At 39.2% G+C, this 16,973-nt stretch overlaps 1 protein-coding gene across 3 annotated transcripts; it reads right to left on the reverse strand.

The window, feature by feature from the left end:
• Nucleotides 1-3,363: 3,363 nt before the first annotated feature.
• CALCB (calcitonin related polypeptide beta) lies at nucleotides 3,364-16,696 on the reverse strand. Of its 3 annotated transcripts, none has more exons than XM_075283620.1 (5): nucleotides 16,529-16,688; nucleotides 15,982-16,077; nucleotides 15,774-15,905; nucleotides 13,005-13,195; nucleotides 3,364-3,776 (listed from the first exon to the last, which is right to left on the reverse strand). In XM_075283620.1, exons 2-4 carry the CDS (start codon nucleotides 16,065-16,067, stop codon nucleotides 13,030-13,032), a joined length of 384 nt encoding a protein of 127 aa, XP_075139721.1. In that variant the 5' UTR covers nucleotides 16,068-16,077; nucleotides 16,529-16,688; the 3' UTR covers nucleotides 3,364-3,776; nucleotides 13,005-13,029. The 3 variants fall into 3 exon arrangements, with proteins under 3 accessions (XP_075139721.1, XP_075139723.1, XP_075139720.1); XM_075283622.1 differs by having other exon boundaries at nucleotides 13,005-13,192; nucleotides 16,529-16,683; XM_075283619.1 differs by lacking the exons at nucleotides 3,364-3,776; nucleotides 13,005-13,195 and adding an exon at nucleotides 13,960-14,445 and having other exon boundaries at nucleotides 16,529-16,696.
• Nucleotides 16,697-16,973: the final 277 nt, after the last annotated feature.

Here is a 16,973-nt window from a genome sequence, read left to right on the forward strand (position 1 = left end):
TACCCAGGGGTCTGCAGGGGGCAGCAGAGAGTCAAGGCAGAATATCCTTGTATTACCCTACATAATGTATTGGTATATAGCGATATGTCATATATTAGCGATATATTTTGTAAGCATACAAGGTACTGACATTGTACGTAAATCAAAAATGGCGCAATTGTTTATTTTAGTTAAGCACTAACTAACTTTTATATAGACCACACCCTCTTAGAAAGGCCACTCCCATTTTTTTCACGATTTACCATATTGCGAATCAGCCAGTGATGAGACTCTGGATTATAACACACGTCTGGATTATCAGATTCCAGATTATTGCTACATCTGACCCACCTGCTGCCCTTGTTTGGCATCGCCTGCATTGGATACAGACTCTGCAGAGTTGTTTTGGCGCTGTCTCCTTGCACACACTCGGTGGGATTAGAGGCGTGACTGTGGCCTCTATGTGATGGCTGATGTGTGGGGCAGGGGATGTGGGGGCGCTATGATTGGTACATAGTGATTTATTATATGGGCACAGGCTGAGGGCAAATGATGGATGGTAGCCCAGGGGCAAGGAGCAGGCAGCCATCTTGTAATACCAACGCCATGCTGCAGGTAAGATCGGTGGTGTTGCCTATAGCAACCAGAGTCTTGCTTCATTCCTAAACCTGCAATGAAGATCCAATGTGATTGGATGAAAATTATCTCTACTGTTAACATCTGAAGTTTGCTGGCGGTAATTATGTGTATTAGGAGGAGGGCGTGATGTCACTAATATAAGATGGTGGTCTGGTGTTCCTGATATAAGATGGAGGCCACCTGGTGTCACTGATATAAGATGGAGGCCACCTGGTGTCACTGATATAAGATGGAGGCCTGGTGTCACTGATATAAGATGGAGGCCTGGTGTTCCTGATATAAGATGGAGGCTGCCTGGTGTCACTGATATAAGATGGAGGCCACCTGGTGTCACTGATATAAGATGGAGGCCTGGTGTCACTGATATAAGATGGAGGCCTGGTGTTCCTGATATAAGATGGAGGCTGCCTGGTGTCACTGATATAAGATGGAGGCCACCTGGTGTCACTGATATAAGATGGAGGCCTGGTGTCACTGATATAAGATGGAGGCCTGGTGTCACTGATATAAGATGGAGGCCTCCTGGTGTCACTGATATAAGATGGAGGCCACTTGGTGTCACTGATATAAGATGGAGGCCACTTGGTGTCACTGATATAAGATGGAGGCCTGGTGTCACTGATATAAGATGGAGGCCACCTGGTGTCACTGATATAAGATGGAGGCCACTTGGTGTCACTGATATAAGATGGAGGCCACCTGGTGTCACTGATATAAGATGGAGGCCACTTGGTGTCACTGATATAAGATGGAGGCCTGGTGTCACTGATATAAGATGGAGGCCTCCTGGTGTCACTGATATAAGATGGAGGCCACTTGGTGTCACTGATATAAGATGGAGGCCACCTGGTGTCACTGATATAAGATGGAGGCCACTTGGTGTCACTGATATAAGATGGAGGCCTCCTGGTGTCACTGATATAAGATGGAGGCCTCCTGGTGTCACTAATATAAGATGGAGGCCACCTGGTGTCATTGATATAAAATGGAGGCCATCTGGTGTCAATGATATAAGAGGGCAGTCTGGTGTAAGATGGAGGCCACTTGGTGTCACTGATATAAGATGGAGGACACTTGGTGTCACTGATATAAGATGGAGGTCACTTGGTATTACCAATATAAGATGGAGGCCTCCTGGTGTCATTGATATAAGATGGAGGCCTCCTGGTGTCACTGATATAAGATGGAGGCCTCCTGGTGTCACTGATATAAGATGGAGGCCATCTGGTGTCATTGATATAAGAGGGCAGTCTGGTGTAAGATGGAGGCCACTTGGTGTCACTGATATAAGATGGAGGACACTTGGTGTCACTGATATAAGATGGAGGTCACTTGGTATTACCGATATAAGATGGAGGCCTCCTGGTGTCATTGATATAAGATGGAGGCCACCTGGTGTCAGTGATATAAAATGGAGGCCACCTGGTGTCATTGATATAAGATGGAGGCCGCCTGGTGTCATTGATATAAAATGGAGGCCATCTGGTGTCATTGATATAAGAGGGCAGTCTGGTGTAAGATGGAGGACACTTGGTGTCACTGATATAAGATGGAGGACACTTGGTGTTACTCATATAAGATGGAGGCCGCCTGGTGTCACTGATATAAGATGGAGGCCGCCTGGTGTCACTGATATAAGATGGAGGCCACTTGGTGTCACTGATATAAGATGGAGGCCACTTGGTGTCACTGATATAAGATGGAGGACACTTGGTGTCACTGATATAAGATGGAGGCCGCCTGGTGTCACTGATATAAGATGGAGGCCGCCTGGTGTCACTGATATAAGATGGAGGCCACTTGGTGTCACTGATATATGATGGAGGCCACTTGGTGCCACTGATATAAGATGGAGGCCACTTGGTGTCACTGATATAAGATGGAGGCCGCCTGGTGTCACTGATATAAGATGGAGGCCACTTGGTGTCACTGATATAAGATGGAGGTCACTTGGTATTACCGATATAAGATGGAGGCCACTTGGTGTCACTGATATATGATGGAGGCCACTTGGTGCCACTGATATAAGATGGAGGCCACTTGGTGTCACTGATATAAGATGGAGGCCACTTGGTATTACCGATATAAGATGGAGGCCACTTGGTGTCACTGATATAAGATGGAGGCCACCTGGTGTCATTGATATAAGATGGAGGCCACCTGGTGTCATTGATATAAGATGGAGGCCACCTGGTGTCATTGATATAAGATGGAGGCCGCCTGGTGTCATTGCTATAAAATGGAGGCCTCCTGGTGTCACTGATATAAGATGGAGGCCATCTGGTTTCAATGATATAAGAGGGCAGTCTGATGTGACTGATATAAAATGGAGGCCTCCTCATGTCACTGATATAATATGGAGGCCACTTGGTGTCACTGATATAAAATGGAGGCCATTTGGTGTCACTGATATAAGATGGCTGATGTTCCCCATTATTATGCAGTGGATGGAGTAGACGGTATATACTTTGGTCTATGATCTATCATGTGCTATTGCTGAGAAATGATATATAATTTTCTCTCTGTTGTCATCATCTATGTTGGTGTACGGTGTATTCATTCTAGTGCATTGCCCCCCATCCTCCCCCCCGATGCCATACTATTTATCAGGGTCCCCAATGTCCTCTGCTATGAACTGCTAATCCAAAGAAGACTCCCACTCTGACCCCAGAGCCACCCCACAGTCGCCAGAAAGAAAGGAGAGCAGGAACGGCGCTGTATCTAAAATACGTTTTTAATCTTGCTGAAATTCACAATTGATACAATGTTTATTCTATTCGTTACATACTGTACAATCATGTCAGTCCAAGGCACGGCGCACCATCACTCATCTGCCCCGGGAGAGCATGTCCCTGAGGCCTGCGCAGTCCCACCAGAAGCAGCGTGAGTCGCCTACGGACGCCGCAATGTAACGAATCAATGGATGCCGTCAGATTTTATTTTGAAATATAAGATATAAAAAGAATAGACTCATTTGGTTGTAATAAATACGTCTCTGTCTCTCTATACAATAAATAACAGAAGGGCGCGAGCAATGTCTAAAAAAAACGCAAAACGAAAAGAGAAGGACGAGATTCTCGGGTTGGATGCAAAACGCTTCTGTTTGGCCTTTGTGATGTGTTTTTGGAAGAAAGTTGAGTTCTCATATTCATGGCAATCTGAAAAAAAAAAGAACAATTTATAATAAAGAATTTATCGGTTGCGAATTTTTGTGCGATCCGTATTCGTGACATTTCTCGTAGTTATATTCTGGGGCGTAAGTATAGCGGGTAACGGGGAAAGCAGTCGCTACTGGTCCAATGACCCTTAAGGGGTCTTAAAAGGTCCCTCTGATACATAAAATAAACCATTCTACACTGCAGAGGAGACGGCCAATGGCAGATTTTGTATGGGGGGGCAGGAGCTGTAAATTATGCCTAAATACTGAGATTAGTAATACCGTAAATTACATTAGTATTTGTTAGTAGGTTAGATTAGTATTAGTTAGTAGGTTAGATTATATTTATTATTATTTGTTATTAGGTCACATTAGTATAAAAATAGGTTGGGTTATAATTCGTCGTATTTAGGTTAGATTACTATTATTGGTAGTTTTTAATTTATTGGCTTAGTATTTTTAGCAGCAGTAATTGGGTTAGAATAATGTTAGGGTAGTATTAGTAGTACTGGTTGGTAATAGGATAGAGTAGTAATAACCAGTACTACTATCACCTAATACTACCCTATTATTATTAGTAGTGGTTATTAATAGGTTAGGGTAGTGTTAGTAGTGCTGGTTATTCGTATGCTAGGGTAACATTAGTAGTAGTGTGTTAGTTTAGTATTATTAGTAGCCATTATTAGGTGGGATTACTGGAGGTAGCAGTTAATAGGTTATATTAGTATTAGCAGTTATTAATAGATGGTATTATTAATAGGTTAGGGTAGTATTAGTAGTACTGGTTGTTAATAGGATAGAGCAGTAATAACCAGTACTACTATCACCTAATACTACCCTATTATTAGTAGTAGTGGTTATTAATAGATTAGGGTAGTGTTAGTAGTACTGGTTGTTCATAAAATAGGGTAATATTAGTAATAGTGTGTTAGGTAAGCATTATTATTAGTAACCAGTATTAGGTGGGATTACTGGGGTAGAAGTTAATAGATTACATTAGTATTAGTAGTTATTAATAGTTGGTATTATCAATAGGTTAGGGTAGTGTTTTTGTAGTTGTTAGGTTAGAATAGTATTAATAGTAATATTAGGTCAGATTATAATAATAATTATTATTATTATTATTAGTAGTAGTAGTAGTATTTGTGTTAATTAGTATTAGTAGTTATTTAGAGATGAGCGAACAGTATTCGAAACAGTCGTTTCGATTAGCACGATACCATAGAAATTAATGGAAGCGGCCAGCACGCAGACTTTGCCGGCAGCCGGCCTTAATAGTTGGTATTATTAATAGGTTAGGGTAGTGTTTTTGTAGTTCTTAGGTTAGAATAGTAGTAATATTTGGGCAGATTATAATAATAATTACTACTAGTAGTTGTGTTAGATTAGTATTAGTAGTTGATATCCAGGCCTGGTAACTCCTTTGAGTTAGACTAGGGAATGTAGTATTACTAAACTAATTGACAAATAACTATTATTAGTAGCAATTATTAGTTAGGATTAGTAGTGGTAATTATTACTTTAGATTAGTAGATTTGGTTACATTGTTAGTAATACTAATTAGGTCTAATTAGTAATAGTTGTACCAAGTTGTAGTTTAGTTTAGTACAAGATTACTAATAGTAGTTACATTAGTATCAGTGGTAATTATTATGAGTTTTTTGTCATGATTATAAGGTTCCATTAGTAATGATTAGGCTGTATTAGTTATTAGATTAGTAATGATACATTTACAATAATAGTTAGTATTAGGTTACTATTTTACTCCTGTGGTTTTTGAAGCCACATGTTTTTTACATTTTCGATCAATGTTAATTTTTTTTTCTATTACTGTTGAAAAGCAGCGCGAGTGTTAATGTGATAAAAACCATGAGCTGTAATAGCGGCCTTATTAGTGGTCGTAGTAATTAGGTGAAATTCTTACAAGTCGTAGTCTTTATGGGGTTAGCTTAGCATAGTATATAGGATTAAGATAGGTTATTATTATTAGGTCAGATTGCTATTAATAGCAGTGGTTATAAATTAGTATAAATGTAGTAGGTTAAATTAGTATTAATTACAAAGATAGATTAGTATTAGTGATGGTTACTATCAGCTTAGATTAGTCTTAGTAGTAATAATAATTAGGTTAGATTAGTAGCAATGATAGGAATAGATTTGTTATTAGTAATGGTTAGTATTAATAGTAGTTACCATTAGGTTAGATTAGTATTAGGAGCTATTATTAGATTAACTAATGTTACTAGTAATTATTGTATAGTAATTATTCTATTAGTATTACTAGTTATTATTATGTTAGATTTGATGTAGTTATTAGTATTAGTAGCTATTAGGTCAGATTAGTAATAGCAGTAGTAAGGTTGGAATAGTATTAGCGACACCTATTAATAAATGACATTGGTATTAGTAGTGATCATACATTGTAGGTTAGATTAGTAATTATTATTAGTATAGGTTTGTATTAACACTAGTTGTTATAGGTTATATCAGTATTATTAATAGTAGAACGCTTTATTAGGTTATTACTATTACCAATAGACATCAGTTAGATGGGTAATAGGAATAGCTTTTGGATCAGATTAGTTTCCGCAGTAGTCGCATAGTGGAGTGGATTAGTAGTGATTAGGGTAGTTTAGTATTAGTTATTATTAGGTTAGATTTGTATTTGTTACTAGAGTTAAGTTATATGATTGTTATTAGGTTGTATTACTAGTAGTGGTAATTTCTTAGGGTAGATTTGTAATAATTATTAGATTAGATTAGTTATTAGGTTAGGTTAGTATTAGTTATTATTAGGTTAGATTTGTATTTGTTACTAATTAATACTTAGTATTAATAGGTTAGACTTAGTAATAGTAATAATTAGTAGTAGTTATTGCTAGTTACTATTAGGTTAGATTAGAATTCGGAGTTAAGTTCTATGAGTATTATTAGGTTGTGTTACTAGTAGTGGTAATTTCTTAGAGTAGATTTGTAATAATTATTAAGTTAGATTAGTTATTAGGTTAGTAAAATAAAAAATTTTAAATGATAAAGTTGCGGTAGATCAATATTAGTAGTAATAGTTTAGGTTAAACGAGTAATTATTAGGTGGTAGTAATTAGTAGTATTATTCGTTATTAGGGCAGACTAGTATTAATAGTATACATCATTAACAGGCCTGATAAGTGTTATTAGTTGTCATTATTACTAGAATAGATTAGTAGCATTACTAGTTATTATTGGATTACATTAGTAGTAGATTAGTGTCAGCAGTGTTCTGTATTATTAGGGTAAGTGAGTAGTTAGATTACATTAGTATTAGGTTAGATTAGTATTATTAGTTAGTATTAGGTTAGATTAATATCGTTAGTAGTTTGTATTACTTGTGGACTAGTATCAGTAGTTACTATTATGTGGTTAGATTAGTAGTAGTTATTAAGATACATTAATGTCTGTAGTAGTAATATTTACCAAGATATATTAGTATAATTAATAATAGTTCTTATTAGGGTAGGTCAGTACTATATTAGAAGTCATTAGCAAGATTAGATTTATTAGTATTTATTATATTAGATTTGTATTAGTAGTAGTAGTTACTATGTTAGAAGTAGTAATTAGGTTAGATTATTAGTAGTAGTAATTAGGTTAGATTATTATTAGTAGTAATTAAGTTAATAGTAGTAGAAGTAATTATAAGGTTAGATTATTAGTATTATTATTATTAGTGGTAATTATTAGATTAAGGATAACACTACAAGGCCCTCGTAAGTGTATGCAGATTAGTGCTCAGTCATATACATCGCCTGTACTTGTCATGGCTTCCCGGTAAGTATAGCGCTGCGTTTAGTGGTAATCTACAACCCGAGCCTATTATAAGGGATTAAGATATAAACGATATTTGTGTCAGTAATAGTAACTATTATGTATAAGTAAGCGTTTTTATTAGGTTGGATTTGTAATAATAATTATGGTAGATATTGGTAATACTATAAGATTAGAAGTATTAGGTAACTTAGTAGTGGTAGTTATTGGGATAAATTAGTTATTAATAGTAGTAATCTTGGGGGTAGATAACTAGTGAGAGTTAATAGAGTTGATTAGTATAAGCAGATATTATGAGGGTAGATTAAAATTAGTAGTAGACGGGGTAGCTGTTAATAGTAGTCGGGGTAGTTGTTAGTAGTAGATGGGATAGTTGTTAGTAGTAGACGGGGTAGTTGTTAGTAGTAGTTGGGGTAGTTGTTAGTAGTCGGGGTAGTTAATAGTAGTCGGGGTAGTTGTTAGTAGTAGGTGGGGTAGTTGTTAGTAGTAGTCGGGGTAGTTGTTAGTAGTAGATGGGGTAGTTGTTAGTAGTCGGGTAGTTGTTAATAGTAGTCGGGGTAGTTGTAAGTAGTAGATGGGGTTGTTGTTAGTAGTAGAAGGGATAGTTGTTAATAGTAGTCGGGGTAGTTGTTAGTAGTAGATGGGATAGTTGTTAGTAGTAGACGGGGTAGTTGTTAGTAGTAGTTGGGGTAGTTGTTAGTAGTAGACGGGGTAGTTGTTAGTAGTAGTTGGGGTAGTTGTTAGTACTAGACAGGGTAGTTGTTAGTATTAGACGGGGTAGTTGTTAGTAGTAGACGGGGTAGTTGTTAGTAGTAGTTGGGGTAGTTGTTAGTACTAGACAGGGTAGTTGTTAGTAGTAGACGGGATAGTTGTTAGTAGTAGACGGGATAGTTGTTAGTAGTAGACGGGGTAGTTGTTAGTAGTAGACGGGGTAGTTGTTAGTAGTAGACGGGATAGTTGTTAGTAGTAGACTGGATAGTTGTTAGTAGTAGACGGGGTAATTGTTAGTAGTAGACGGGATAGTTGTTAGTAGTAGACGGGGTAATTGTTAGTAGTAGACGGGATAGTTGTTAGTAGTAGACGGGGTAATTGTTAGTAGTAGACGGGATAGTTGTTAGTAGTAGACGGGATAGTTCTTAGTAGTAGACGGGGTAGTTGTTAGTAGTAGACGGGGTAGTTGTTAGTAGTAGACGGGGTAGTTGTTAGTAGTAGAAGGGGTAGTTGTTAATAGTAGACGGGGTAGTTGTTAATAGTAGATGGGGTAGTTGTTGTTGTTAGTAGACGGGATAGTTGTTATTAGTAGACGGGGTAGTTGTTATTAGTAGACGGGGTAGTTGTTAATAGTAGATGGGGTAGTTGTTGTTGTTAGTAGACGGGATAGTTGTTATTAGTAGACGGGGTAGTTGTTAGTATTAGTTGTGATAGTTGTTAGTAGTAGTTGGGGTAGTTGTTAGTAGTAGACGGGGTAGTTGTTAGTATTAGTTGTGATAGTTGTTAGTAGTAGTTGGGGTAGTTGTTAGTAGTAGACGGGGTAGTTGTTAGTAGTAGATGGGGTAGCTGTTGTTTGTAGTAGTCGGGGTAGTTGTTAGTAGTAAAAGGGGTAGTTGTTAGTAGTAGATGTGGTAGTTGGTAGCTGTTGTTTGTAGTAGTCGGGGTAGTTGTTAGTAGTAGACAGGTTAGTTGTTGTAGTAGTTGGGGTAGTTGTTGTTTGTAGTAGATGGGGTAGTTTATATTAGTAGTAGTTATAGATGTAGATGAATATAAGTAATGGTTATTCGAGCACATTAGTAGGTAAGACTGAAGTAGAATTTGTTCTTGCCTACAACATTGCATAGCCATTGGACATCATGGAGAGCAGGACTTTGGCCATGTTCGGTTGCCATCAGGCTCTACCCTTAGGCTTCATACACACATCTATGATTACACAGCACACACGGCACATGGACCATGATATCTATGGACCAGTCACATCTCTAAATGGTCAGCTATAAGACCTGTCCTGAGTGTTGTCCCGAGCTCACTGCTGCATTACAGGCCCGTCATAGTACATGAGCCGCTGTTATTATTAGGGTAGACTGGTGTCAGTAGTATTTATTACAATAGATTAGTATAAGTGATATGACTTATTAGGTTGCGGTAGTATAAACAGTAGTGGTGGTCTGATAGATTAGTATTAGTTATGGGGGCGCTCCTAGACAGGGCTTATTATTGGGGTATTATAGGTATTGCTTCTAGTTTAGATTAGTGTTGGTAGTTATTCTTCCTACTAGTTGTTATAGTTGTAGTATGGATGGTTTATTAGGGTAGGACGGTATTAGTATTAGTAGGTGAGCAGTAGCAGATATTAGGATACATTATATTAAAGTAGATTATTACTAATAGTAATAATTAGATTATCGGATTAGTATTAATAGTACTAGTAACTGAGTCATATCATTTATTTATAAGTCAGTAGTAATTATTAGGATAGATTGGGATTAGTAGGGTAATTAACATTAGCAGTAATAGCTATTATTAAGTAGATTAGGATTACTAGTATTGGTTATTACACTAGACTGGTATTATTAGTGATTAGGATAGAGAAGTCTCCTTTATATGGCTAGGTTACACGGCTATTAATAAGGTCGATGGATATTAGTAGTTATTGGGGTAGATTAGGATTAGGAGCTAATATTAGGCTAGATTAGGATTAGTTATTAGGACAGATTACGATTAGTTATTAGGACAGATTAGGATTAATTATTAGGACAGATTAGGATTAGTTATTAGGACAGATTAGGATTAGTTATTAGGACAGATTAGGATTAGTTATTAGGACAGATTAGGATTAGTTATTAGGACAGATTAGGATTAGCTAGAGTGATGAGACTAGATTAGTGTAAGTAGATATTACAACAGATCAGTGTTATTAGATTGATCTCTGTTGTCCTTATAATGGAGATAGATTAGGATTATTCTGTTTTGGGTTTTTTTGCCTTTTGAAACAATGAGGAAATGTATCTGAAGAAAGAATGATGTCATTATTACAATACAAAACACGTAATGAAAAAAACGCCACAAATAAGCTCCAAAACCCCTGCAAGGACCCCGGTTATTAGTACCAAATACTGGATTAGATTAGTAGTAATAGGGTATTAGTTATTATTAGTTTAGTGTTAGGTGTAGTTATTACTAGACTAGATTAGTGGGATCGTTAGTAGTAGGGATTAGTGTAGTTGTTACAATACGCTTAGTATTATTACTTAATATGATTAGTAGTATCAGTATTAATGATGAGGGGATAGATTAGTATCAGACATAGTGAATATGACGAGGATACATGTGTCGTTACTATTATAGTATTAGAGCTTGGTGTTAGTAGTGTCATTAGTATAGATTGTATAGTATAGTATATTAGGTTAACAATAGGTTATAATTAGGTTAATAATCTACTAGTATAAATTATTAGGTTACATTAGTCTTATTGGCAATTACCATTAATAGTTACATAGTAGATGAGGTTGGATGAAGACATCAGTCCATCAAGTCCAACCTATAATCCTACAATCCCTACAGTGTTGATCCAGGGGAAGCCAAAAACCCCCATGAGGCTCCGGCCAATTGCCCCATTTCAGGGGGAAAAAATTCCTTCCCGACTCCAATCTGACAGTATAAAACCTGGATCAGCGTGTCCTTACAATCTAGAGTCCATAACCCGTGATATTGTTCTCTTGAAGACATCCAGGTTAGTCTAGTGTTAGTAATGGCTATAGGAGCAGTAATATAACGTATAGAGTAGTTGTTGGTGTTAGGTGAGACTATATTGTATTAATGGGTTAGATTAACATTAGTATAGATTAGTAATAGTAGTAGAGATTATTAGGATACAGTATTAGTTATTATTGACTCAGATTAGTATTATCAGTAGTGATTCTTAGCATAGATTAGTACTGGTAGTAGATTATTATTAGCAGTAATCTAAGTTAGTAATAGTAGTTTAGTGTCATTACTAGTAGTGGATATTCCTAAGGTAGTTCAGTATCACAGCTAGCAGTGTTATAGGATTCCTGGGGTAGATTAATTAGTAATTAGTTATTATTAGACTAGATTAGGATGATTGGACGTCATTATTACTACAGTGTATCAATTATTAGGTCAGATTAGTGGTAATATTAGTAATGAGAAGGATCCATTATTATTACTAGTTATTAGGATGAGATTAGTGCAGGGAGAAGTAATTGTAAGGGCTGATTAGTAGTAGTTATTAATTAGTGTTAGCAGTAGTAATTAGTAGGTTAGATTATTATTAATAGGGTAGATTAGTATCAGTAGTAGTTAATGGATTATATTAGAAGTAGTTATTAGAATAGATTAGTGCCAAGAGTTTAGTTTTCTACGGGGCAGATTAGTCTTATTAGTAGCCATTATTATTATTATTATATTATTATTATTATTATTATTATGGTAGTGTATAATTAATGGCTGTCACTATTATTAGTATTCTGGCAGTGGTTATTGCGATAGAGTAATGGGAGTACTAGTTGCTTTTGCAGTCACATTGTATCCAGCGTCCCCTCCTCCCATTCTCTAGAATGAGGATTCAGCTGAAGGGAATAACACCGATATAGCAGAGCCGGGTTTGTCATTTTGTGCCTGTATTAGGATTTCCTACAATCCTACAGGAAACGTTCCAAGTCCTGGTAATACTGGGGTCATGTATATCACTACTAGCAATGCATCTGTATTCATGTGCAGGCTGTAGCTGAATTGTAATTCTTTGTATATTCCATCTCTATATTGTCTTACAATATTAGGGGTTTCTTACTATCTGTATACGTCTGCTCCGCAGCTCTGCAAGCGGCACAAGAAATGTAATAAAATCAGGGATCAAAAACGTCACATGGAACGTAAAAATATCCAGAAATTCACTTCTCATTTTCCAGAGTAAAGTTTTATAGAATCTAAGGTTCTCAGGTACGATGATGCGTAATATTATATATTAGATTAAATTCTGCATTCTATTGTATTATATTATACTGTATTAGATTAGTGTATTATATTATATGACATTCTAGTGTATTATATTATATGGTAATAGATTAGTGTATTATATTATACGACATTCTATTGTATTATATTATACGGTAATAGATTAGTGTATTATATTATATGACATTCTAGTGTATCACAGTTTATTTTAGTGTATTATATTACAGTATTATTTATGATACAACATATTACAGTGCATTATATTTGCATGATTGGTTTATTGTATTACATGCAATATTCTATTCTATTAGCGTATTGTATTACATTACATACGACTTGATCTTGTATTATATTATCGCTCTATATTACATTGTACATGGCGGTACGCGCTCTAGTCAGGTTCTGAGACTGATCCGTCAGCTGGCCGGTGCCAGGACGCAGCCTATGAGACAATTACCATATTCCTGATGTCACTGCTGAGTTTAGACGTGGAGGCTTCGTCTTCTCCTGCCAAATGCTTTGGAGCCGACATCGGTGGGCACAAAATTACTCTTCACCATTCCCCCTGACCTGCTGAGGAAATTGGCCAGGCGGTGGGTGACGCAGGTCGCTGTGTTGCACCCTCTCTTCTGTGCTGTCACGTTGCTGCTGGAGTCAAGGAAAAACGACTGTCAGTGATATAGAGAGAGAATATCAGAGCAAATGTAACAAGTAACATGTAAAATATCTAATAAACAGCTGCATGTCCAGGGCGTGATGGGACTTGTAGTTCCTCAGCCTCTGGCATGACAATGCTACACCATAGATATCATCACGACCCCTCTTCAGATTCACCGATTCCCGACAGAGAATGTAACAGGTGAAATGATTTACCGAAACCTGAAAATGGTGGAGATTGTGAAGTTCACAGGGCGAAATGTATTACAATAGTCAAATAGGAAATGTGACCTATGAGGAATCCTAGAGACATTGCACCCGCGTGTAACCGAGGACAAGATTAAGACGTCTCGGCTCATAGAAACCTTCAGATTAGCAGAATTCTTGGGCTGCCTACAGACTTGCAGGTTTTCTTCAGGTTTGGTAAAAGATAAGAAGTCATGTCCGTCCCTTTATCATCCACCTCGGCATCAAAAACCTGAACAAACCCTGCACGTGTGCATGCACCCTAAGACACCAAATGTATCCATTTCAGACTGTTACATTGTATCCAAATAGAACCGCCCCAGTCACAGCTACAATGTATCAAGAATTGAAACGTTCTCTTACCTTGACGGATCCGATTTTTACCTGCGTTGTGTTCACCATAGCGGCTTTTTAATCCCCCCCATCCCCCCTGAGCTGTCACTATGTACCTGCCACCTGACAGCCTCTCTAGTAGAATAAATACCATTAACCACGATACTTCTCCTTGTAGAAAAATAGGTTTATTAATTACGTGCGTGACCAGGCGGATGAGAGGATTTTATTTGTACATAAGCAGCAATGAAAGGGACAAAACGCTTTTTTTTCTCCACTTTTGTGAGCTAATATTCTGAGGATACAGCGTGTGCTCGTGTTCTGGGGGTCGGGGGGCTCCTGTACCTATCTAACTTGCTCTAATAATATATGAGAGGTTTGTTGTGCGCTCTGCGCTCCGGCTGAGGGTGACCCTGTCCAGTGCACATTAACTCCACATGCATCAAGTCAGCCTGGCGTTCTAGTTATTAATATCAAACTGCTCGCCATAGTTTGCGTAATGTTCATTGTCCATGCCAGCCAGGGTACTTCTCTTCTTGCCAGGCGTGCCGGCACCCACATCGGTGCGAGGATAAGAGTTTAATTTGTGCAAATCCTGAGAGAGTTTCCACAGCGTGCAAGTACTCAGACCCGAACAACGTTTGGACATGGGTCTATCCAAGCTGCAGGGGGGGAAACAGAAAAAAAAAAGAGACATGCCAAAAAAACAGCCAAAGTAAAGTCGTCATAAGACACATGCGCCCTCATGCAACTTATCTCCACATTCACATATCATGCTAGAAGTCAGAGCTGCCTGCTGCGTTATCATGCTGAGTGTGAGTGGCAGACTTGGGGTACAGTCCTAGCTGCAGTAGGGGGTGCAGGCATGCTGAGATCATGCTGTAGTGGCGGCTGGGGTGGGGGGGGGTTATTACAATGCAGTCCATGCACTGCTATTGATCTCTCAGTTCGGAGGATGATGTCATCGGTGAGTGCATTAAGTGAACGCCCAGTTATATTATTAATCCGCTCACTGCAGACAAAGCAGCTGTCATTACACTACATGCCTTTAGTATGGTGGGGGGAGCATGCGGGACTCTGACTGAGGGCACCCCCAGACCCTGGACCTCTCTCCTACCATTCATAATACAGTACCTCACTCTCACAATTTATCCTGCAGACCCCATGGTGTTTCCAAGGGGATCATTCCTTCTCTTTATGACTAATGGAAATATGCAAGAGCGACAGACACCTGTGGCAGTGAAAGAGTTAAGGTCTCCGAGGATGAGGATGGTTAATAAATACAGTTGTCAGGGCACAGGTGAGAGGGGGAGGAGAGAACAGCAACAGGTAAGTGTCCGGTGCACACCCAGAGCCGTGCGGGGCACTGTTACCCTGCTCTGTTCTCTCCATCATCCAGTCACCGTGACTTGTACTCATATACCCAGAGTGATCTCTAGCGCCCCCTATATTTTACAGGAGATACATAGGTGTGCTCTGTGCTGTACAGACATAGATTCTGCAATACTGCCCTCTATATGTGCAAACATGAACATAGATGTGCTCTGTGCTGTGCAGCCCCCTATGTGGGATCAGATACAGACATAGATGTCGAGCTAAACAGAGATGCACTCGGTGCTGATACATATGGTATCATATATAGATGTACACTCTGTACTGTGCTGCCCCCTATATATGAAAGCATGAACATAGTAGATGTGCTCTGTGCTGTACTTCTGCATATGGGACACCATAATGTACTCTGTGCACGGTATGGCGGTGTGCCCTGCACTGTACCTTACCATCAGGGGCCCTGTCCAATCTATGTGTAAGAAGAGACTAAGCGGGGTGCTCAGTGCTGTGGACAAACTGGATGAAGTGATGATCCCTGTGCAATGTGCTCAGTGCTATGGGACAGACCCTACATGAAGAATCTGCAATCTACTCTGCGCTGTGCTCTAGTCAACTCTTAGTGCAATGTCAGCAGTTCATAGGCAGGGTCCGCTCTTACCTGTTCCCATCGCTCGCCTGCTCCATCTCCTCCGCTGTCATCTGTACAAATTCTTTGACCAGTGCATTAAGTAATCTCCGCGCCTCGTAGTCACTGACTGTCACCCGGTCCGGTAATGACTCCAAGCCAGGTCTTCATGGAAAGAAAGGCAGGGGGTCAATGCTCTGCAGGCTCTGCACAGAACCGTCCTCACTGACATACACCTTACCTGACTGGAGTCGCCTGTGAGCTATACATCTGGCACACCAGCAACCCCAGGACAGCAAGAAGAGATGAGATCTTCAGCACAACCATAATGTCCTTCCTACAGGGATTTAAAGGAGAAGCGTTGGCCGTCAGCCAGGAATGCCATCAGCATTAAGAGAGTCCTGAGTAATCATGTGAGAGCAGTCGGGTCCCCTGCACCCTGCAAACGCTCCACATTCATCACACACAACTCCCAGTCCCTCAGACACCGTCCTATTACACTACATTATTACAGTAAGAGGCAAGTGAATGAAATCCCACCGCGCCTCCCCGTCAATGCAAGCACTACAAGCCCCAGGCAAGGGAATCTGAGGCTTGTAGTACAACCACGTCTGCAGTGCAACAGGTCGTGTGTGTGGGGGGGGTCTCCTTCCAAGACTCCAGCCAACTGATGGAGAAGCAAATGCGCATCCAGTCCCATCAACTAAGTGATGCTATCCAATACTGGAGAAATGATGGACGGGCTGAGCGCTATACACCCTGGTCATCCTGGACTCAGATCTACTCACCAGCCAGTGGTCCTTGTGTAGAAGGGCAGATCACTGAGACTTCTCCAAAACTATCCAAATCTCAATGATCTCCAATGGGGGAGGCTAGCCTTTTATATGTAGCTCCTGGCTCCCAGTGTGTAGGCGTTGGATGAGTGGTGGCCAGCCAATAGGCTCCACCTGGGACTTCCAGTGGCCAATCCCCATCAGGGCATGGGCCCCCAGCCTTCCAATGACGTCATCACAGTCACTGAGTATTCCATTCACAAAATGTGCCAGTCATTTTGGCCCCTGACAGACTCATTTGCATTGATGTCATTGAAAAAAAAAAAAAAAAGATAAAAAAAAACAACTTAAAACGTTAATGAAAAGTAAAGGAAAGCGTCTCCAGTCATTAATAATTTATCCTTCCTTACTCCGCTCCCCCTCCTTCCAAAAAATGACTGTATTTTCTTGTAGAAGACAG

Source organism: Leptodactylus fuscus, chromosome 7 (genome assembly GCF_031893055.1).
Source record: "Leptodactylus fuscus isolate aLepFus1 chromosome 7, aLepFus1.hap2, whole genome shotgun sequence".
Taxonomy (NCBI): Eukaryota; Metazoa; Chordata; class Amphibia; order Anura; family Leptodactylidae; genus Leptodactylus; species Leptodactylus fuscus.